Raw genomic sequence first — 7,858 nt, 5'->3', positions numbered from 1 at the left:
CATGACCTTGTTTGGTAATCATTTGTTATTTGTTTCTAGTTTTTGAAAAATAAACTTATTTTCTATTATTTTTTACAAAGATTTGGTATGTTTTTTAAACATAATGGTTGAATTTTTAACTAAACTCCAAACACAAAAATAAGTTTTTAAAAACTAAGTTTTTTAGTTTTCAAAATTTGATTTGTTTTTTTAAACCATTAGTAAAAGATAGAAATCAAATTAATAAATTTAGAGGTCATCTATAAACTTAATTTAAAAAAAAAAAACAAAAAACAAAAAAAAAAAACAAAAAAACCAAACTCAACTATGCTCATAAGTAAGGTTATCAGAAGCCGAGGGGAAAATGCAAACAGTATTCCACTTGTTGGTACACAACCATTAACAAAATTGAAAGGAAAAAAAGTAAGTAATGATCAGAATATTAAAAGAAATGTTAATTGCAAACAAGCATTACAGAAATTTGTACACGCACAACCCAGGTGATTTAAAAAACAACCCAAAAAAACACTGGTAGAGGGGGAGAGGCAGAGTAGTGATTAAGATAGTGATGGATCTAGGAAGTCATGGGAAGATGCGAGGAGGTGTTATCGTGGAGGGTCAACTTAGGGATTTTGCCTTGCTGGTTGCCGTTGTTGTTGTCGGTGGCAGTGCAGCGCCCATCAACAACTGATCTCTTCAGGCTCAGAAACTCTTTCCATCTCGGTAGGCCTTTCGGTGGTACAGCAGCGTCGTCGTCGTCGTCGTCGTTGAGGAGAAGCTCATCTCTGAGAGTGGGCAACAATTTTCCTTTGAAGAAGAGCTGGTCGGCGGCGGTCATGGCCGTGTGATTACTGGGATTTGCAGAGAATTCGAAGTCGTCGGAGGGCGCCGAAATATTTGGAGGGATGTTTTGGTCCTGAATATTATTGGCGGTGTTGGTGGGGGAGGGATGGTGAGATGATTCGACGAAGTCGTTGGAAAAGGACAGTCTTGGGCTCATCGGAGGGTACTGTCCCTTCTGATCTGACCTCTTGTACGTGTCCAAGCAAGCCATTCCTCTTGTACTTTCCCCACAGGAAGACCAGAAGGTATAAATTTGCTTGGATTTATAGGTCGCTCAACTGTCCATCCATCTACGTCCACTGTCATGTCAACAATATTTGGGTCTTTCCATCATATAATGAATAAAATAATTTTAAATAAAATAAATAAATCAACTTATTTATAAATATAACAAAATTTTATTATCTATCATTGATAATACACTATAGACATCTATCAATGTCGGTAATAGATATTTATTATTCATAAACATTGACGTTTTGTTTTACTTAAAAATATTTTAGTAGTTTAACAATTATTTGATATTAAAAATATTTTTCTAAAAAAAAATATTTATGTACATTTGAAGTTGCACCTATTTTCATGCATCTCATTAAACTGTTGAATTATAATTTATTGTGTAACGTATTTTTCTTACTTCATTTTTTAATTTTTTTTGTACACGATGAGAGTGAGATGTATAAAGATGATGCATTCAAGTATTATTTTTTCTATTAAAAAAATGTTAATTACTCGAGTGTAAATTCGAACATAACCAAATTGTCATATAAATGTATTAAAAACTACGAGGTAATACTGTCAAATGTATATGTGTGTAATGTAGAATCACTTTGCAAATACCTATGTATGTATGAGCATGTATCACATGCAATTTTTTAATCATTAAAATGATCCTGATAATCAAATTTTAACCTTGAGATCAAATACGAGACGTATCATTACTAAAGTTTAATTAAGTTACAACCTAAACTAAAAATGGACACAATTTGGGAATTTTGCTCAATGCATGCATTTTAGTAAATATTATTTGAATAATCAAAATTGAAAACGTCACTGAAGATAAACAAATTCATAGATGTGAGGAAAATAAAATATTGAAATGAAGATAAGAGAGGTGGTTGGATGTATGGTTGAAAAACTTAAATTGTTGCTAATGGCGTAAAGCATTTGAAGCAATCTTTGACTGGCAGGTCGAAAATGGGAATAATGAGCTGGCCATGCCAATAGACCATGTGGAAGCTAAAGTTTATTTACCTTTTAATACAAAACTAAGTACAAATCACATTTAAATAAACTACACACAACCCCCTACTTGTCTTCCTTTTAGACCAAACAAAGCAACAGCACAGCAGCAGCATGCAGCTCACTACAATAAAGTACACATATACTTCTATAGTAGCGTTAATTATTTGTTGCCTTTATTTAATTAAGATTTTCCAAAATAAAGCATGTAGGCAGAGAAGAGATTAGATATTTCAAGCATTTAAATTTAAATTACCGTGTTTAGCATGTGAGATAGATTTTAAAGATCTTATTACCAAAAAAAAATTGTGTTAAACGACATGATTGTCGGTTGTCACTCACATGAACTGAAGAGAGACATGTGAGGGAGTAGATTGGATTAGATTCTACTAAAATCAGGTCAACAAATAATAACTGGTCTACACGAAGTACATCACATAATCTAGTCAAAAATAATTTTGCCTCTTTTTATTATGTTTATTTTATTTAAGTTGTGGGATGATCTCTTTTCCTACCTTTAAAGAAATGAAGATGACAATGACCTTTTCTCCATAATTTGTTTAGTTATTGGAGACACAAATTGAGTGAACATACAACTTATCACATCATCCATTAGCATTGTAAAACTCCATGGAAAAACGTATTATTTCATCAACCTATTTTTAACTTATTTAACTTCTTACTAGATGATTAAAATTAATTTTGAAGTTTTCTTCCATTAGAGTAGAAAAGACATCACACAAACCATAATAAAAGAAAAATACTTGGATGTATCATATGTTACATCTATTTTGATATATCCCACCCAATTATCTAATTATAGTTTGTCATGTGGTAAACTTTTCTTATTTTTTTTAAACATTATTTAAAATTTTTTATTATATATTTTTTTTATATGTGATTAGAATTAGGAGCACAAATGTGAATGCATCATTTCAAGATGCAATGTGCCTAACTCATAACAAAATTTGAACTCAAGCGATATCTTAACTAAAGGTGACAACTTGAGTTAATTTTTACCTCTCCTCACTTTACATTGGTACCAATATACTGAGTTTTTTTACTTAACTTTTCTTAAAAAATATCGTGTATTGATTTTTCCCCCTTTTAGTTCATCTCAAAGGTAGAACTTTCAACATGACCGTTTTGTCAAAAGAATATATTTAAACTAGTCAAATTACACTCCGATTCGCATCATGTTACTATGAACTAACTACATCAAAATTATTCGATAATCATTTGTTTTTTTATTTTTATTTAGGAAAATTAAACCTATAAACACTCTTTTCACTTTTAAATTTTTTATTTTGTTATCTACTTTTTATCAATATTTTAAAAAACTCAAGTCCTAAAAACTTTAATTTAAAAAAAAAAAAAAAGTAGTTTTTGAAATTTGGAATTTGGATAAGAATTCAACTTCTTTACTTTACTTAATAAAGATATAAGATATTGTAAAAAATTTAGGGGAAGAACTTAGACTCCATTTGATAATCATTTAGTTTTTTGTTTTTGTTTTTGAAAATTAAGTCTCTAGATACTACTTTAACCTCCAAATTTCTTCCTTTGTTATCTACTTTTCATCAATGGTTTAAAAAACCAAGCTAAATTTTGAGAACTAAAAAAAGTAGCTTTCAAAAAGTTATTTTTGTTTTTGAAATTTGGTTAAAAATTCAACCATTATACTTAAAAATATGTAAATCATGGTAAGAAAGGTAGATTAAATAGACTTAATTTTTTTTAAAAAAAATGGTTACTAAAAGAGGTCTTGATTTTCAAAATCCAAAAATAAAAAAACAAATAATTACCGATCAGGCTTAAATTTTTATATCAAGAAAGAAAATGACCTAAAATCATTGAACACCAAAATATCTCAGCATTCCATTCTCGCAATAAATAGCCCCCAGTTCAATAGACTGGAAAATTCTCTTAGGTACACATCAACCAGCATAAGTTATCAATGAAATTTAAAATTATCAATGATCAGTTGGTAAGTAAAACACCTTCAAATCAAACCTTCTGTGTTGTCCTTAGATGTTCCATCGTAGCAGACATCCTCACAAAATTTCAGAAATCTGCAAGCTTTCCAGGTTTAGTTCGACTTTTTTGTTTTATAGGAAAAACCCAATTAATATTCAGGAATAATTATTTGGGACTGATTTCTCAATAAAAAATTTATATCCATCAAAGTCACATGAAGATCAAAGCAAGTAGTAATACACTTACGTTAATGGGCATCTCAGCAATAACAAGGCCACTACTTTCTTCAATGCTTTTGAGAGTTACCACTTCTCCCCCAACAACCATGTTGATCAAGATCCCATCTGCACACAAATGCAAAGGAAGCAACTCGTGTATGAAGAAACCTAAACTGGGCAACTTATATTATAATCCTTTGCAGTATAAAACTAAAAGAATAACCTGAGGCTGAGCAGGTAGTCATGCGCCTCATATACGTTTCCTGCAATAAAAATCACATGAAGTTTAGGAACAGTGATTGTTGTCACAATTAAAGAAAAAAAAATGCTTATGAATTTACTTCATACAACTTTTCAAATATCTGGTTCTAGGAGTTTGTTTGAGAACGACCAGTACCACATCAGGCATAGGAAAAGTTAATACAATCATGCAATTTATTAATAGAATTCGAAGCTCGAAACTCAGACCTATAACTACAAATCGAATGTTTGAAAAATGATTTCAGACGCACATCATAAGCAATACAAGGAGGATATAAAAAGTTCTATAATATTTAGGCGAAAATAAAAGTGAAGCAGAAAACAGATTTATCTTCTGAACATCGCTGTCATACCCATTGTTATAATCTAATGCATATTTTTACAAATTATCAGCTCATATGATCCTGTAGTCTGAAAACTGCACCTTCTTTGTTGGTATCTCATAATTTATCAAAACATGGGCAGCAAGAGGTGACTCCCCAGAAGCAAGAAGTGGAAGGCAGGCGTCTGTTACTACAATCATGTGAGATTTTTCTCCAACTTTCTCCACCTCAAATTTGTCTTCTGATAGAGAACTGAACTTTTGGCTCCATCTTGATGTTGTTTGCCGAAATTTCTCTAAAATCAGTGCACGGTCTGCTTCAGCAAGGTCACTGTACTGAATATAACAAGCAATAAATACATTACACCAAAGTCATACAGTAAGTCTTATCCATCCACAGAGTAATCACAGAATGATCGTTACCCATGTGTATGCCAACATGAGTAATGACTAGAAGGGAGAAGACAAATGTACTCAGTGTAAGTTTAAATGAAAAGGGGTAATTTTCCCCGGCAAAAAGAAGTACAAACAACGCAAAAACTTGATCTTAAAACCGTAACAATGTAAAAGTAAATGAACAAACAACAGAAACAACAGCTGACTGCACTCAGATTGTATAGGGTGACCTAATCATCCAGTCATTCGATATTCAATTATCACTGGCCCAGAAGGCATATGAATTCTTTAGCTCTAAACCCCCTTCCCACCCCACCCCACCCCCCCCCCCCCCAAAAAAAAAAAAAAAAAAACATTAAGACAGGTGGTGTAGCCTAAATCATAAGTAGAGAATTCTCTGAGAATTATAACTCAAAAGACTTCGTTACAATTCAACGTACGAGAGATTAATCCTCTATTTATGTAGGATTTAACATCTAAGCACTTAAAATAAAACTAAAACAATTATATCGAACTGTTTTAACTACATCACTACGTCAACAAGAGCCAAAGTACAACAGCATACACATAAGATAAATCCGCCATGAAAGAAAAGAATGCTAACTAGTGATAGAACCCAAATAACTAGAATAATATTTAAATATAAAATACAGAAGTATTTGAGATACTTGAAACCTCTTCTCTCCTGATTGACACACTCAAGTCAAGCCTAATCTGTCTAAACAATGGCCTACTTCCATCGTTTCTCACTCACTCTATTTATAACCAATCACCAAAATAAATTCCCTGACTAGTCTTAGTACCCTAAACATCATTCTTAATTCTATCCTGATAGCATTTCTATCACCTGGCTTCCTAAGTTGAATCCACACAGAACAATTACTATCCCCATTGGTTAATTTCATCAGTTGGTTTTCATTACCAACTGAAATTGTACGATAGAATCTGGTCCAAGTGTATTAATATGAGTGATTGCAATTATATTGGTGGCACTCTACCATTCAAAGTATCTCATCCATAGAACTAGTATCCAGGATAACACTACAACCTATACAACTGATCCTGTTTAAGGTAAGATTATGACTTCTGATCCAAGTGTCCTATCATATTGGCAATTCATACATTGAAGATCAATTCAGGTCAGTCGTTGATTCGAGATAAGATTATTCGTTCTGTGGCAGAAAAGAATTGCATATATCAAGCTCAGGCCTGGGCATTTCTAGAACAATTTGAGAATTTCAGCCAGAAGTGCTATTATTAAGCAGAAATAACGATACCAAAGAGGCCAGAGAAATGTATTGGAGGTTGGAGACGGCGGAGCAGACAGCATCGAGCTCGTCGCGAGAACTACAACACACGATCATCGGCAAGGACGGACGGCGACCGGCCACGTCCAACAAACCCACTAACGTTTCCTGCCAAAAACACAGCGCAAAGAAGGAACATAAAAAAATTGACCAAGCAAATCACAACCCAACAAAAATTTCAACCAAACAATGGAATTTGATCTCAAAAATGTGTAAGAGCATAGTTTGAGAGAAGGGGACCATCTTAAACTGGAGCCTGTCAACGGCAACATAGAAGTGGCGCTGTTGACTGAGAAAGTGAAACAAAATGGGAATCGATGAATATCGAAAAACAAGTTTGTACAATTAAAAACGTGGATGAAGCAATACCAATACCTGAAATGGGAAGATGGGTGAGAGGGAGGCGAGAAGGCTTCAATTGGATCAACTGTCATGGTCGCTGCACTGCAGCAACGGCGCTGTCGCCTGCTTGCTTCCAAGTTTGATCTTTAAAGACACACCACGGCTGCTCCTTCCCTCCCTTGTGAGGTATTGAGTCCGAATCGTATGACTTGTATGACTTATTTCTTTTCTTAAATAAAAAAAATTAACGATGTCCAACTAATGTTTGAAAGGTTGATGTCAACTCAAAAAAAAAAAAAATTCTTAATTTTACGAAAATTTTGATGAAAATGTCTATAAAATTTCAATTTTAATAGATATTTTTGAAAAATTATAAAAATAAAAAATTCAATAAATAAATTTAAAATAATAATAAACATTTTATGATTATTAAACTAGTTAACATATCTACTATTTATATTAGTGATATTTTTGTTGCTTAATTATTATGTTTTCGTTGATTTTTCTACGATATAATGGAAATATCAATTCACCTCTCATTTCGATATCGAAATCAGGGAAACGTGACAATATCGTTGGAAATATCGATATGTTGATGGAAATTTAATACTATTTGCTCAATTCAATGGCAACGGAAACCACGAGTCACTAATAATAACATCCACAAAGATCTTTGAATTGGAATGCACAAAAAAAGTAGCATAACGAGCTACACAATGAGCAATCATTCTAACTTGAAAGAAAAATGTAAAGAAGATAAACCCCAACCGTCTTACCAAAACAAAAATCTTATCAACTATGCTATTTACCTCAGTGAGGTCCAACAAGTAGTTGTTAATAAGATTAGCCACCTCTTAAGTATCAGATTCAACCATAATAAACAGAGGGAGGGGGAGATCAATAACACAAAGAAAGTTTAACACCTCGATAATAACCTAAGCTTCTAATAACTTGATAGACCACTACCGGGT

The 7,858-nt window shown here is 32.6% G+C and overlaps 2 protein-coding genes across 2 annotated transcripts; both read right to left on the bottom strand.

Annotated features, from left to right (window-relative positions):
- Positions 1-410: 410 nt before the first annotated feature.
- On the bottom strand, positions 411-1,070 carry LOC120073563 (uncharacterized). Its single transcript, XM_039026391.2, has one exon. The coding sequence runs from the start codon at positions 1,031-1,033 to the stop codon at positions 554-556; it is 480 nt and encodes a 159-aa protein (XP_038882319.1). The 5' UTR covers positions 1,034-1,070; the 3' UTR covers positions 411-553.
- A 2,847-nt stretch (positions 1,071-3,917) lies between these two features.
- On the bottom strand, positions 3,918-7,104 carry LOC120072851 (initiation factor 4A-like protein). The gene is given in 8 exon segments (XM_090312342.1): positions 3,918-4,200; positions 4,202-4,252; positions 4,255-4,385; positions 4,483-4,522; positions 4,945-5,178; positions 6,516-6,653; positions 6,786-6,834; positions 6,921-7,104. Coding segments are annotated over 8 exon segments (774 nt in total). The 5' UTR covers positions 6,980-7,104; the 3' UTR covers positions 3,918-4,128.
- Positions 7,105-7,858: the final 754 nt, after the last annotated feature.

This window comes from Benincasa hispida, chromosome 3 (genome assembly GCF_027475165.1).
Source record: "Benincasa hispida cultivar pf3 chromosome 3, pf3_genome.v1.1, whole genome shotgun sequence".
NCBI lineage: Eukaryota > Viridiplantae > Streptophyta > Magnoliopsida > Cucurbitales > Cucurbitaceae > Benincasa > Benincasa hispida.
This window is presented reverse-complemented; position numbering and strand designations above follow the sequence as displayed.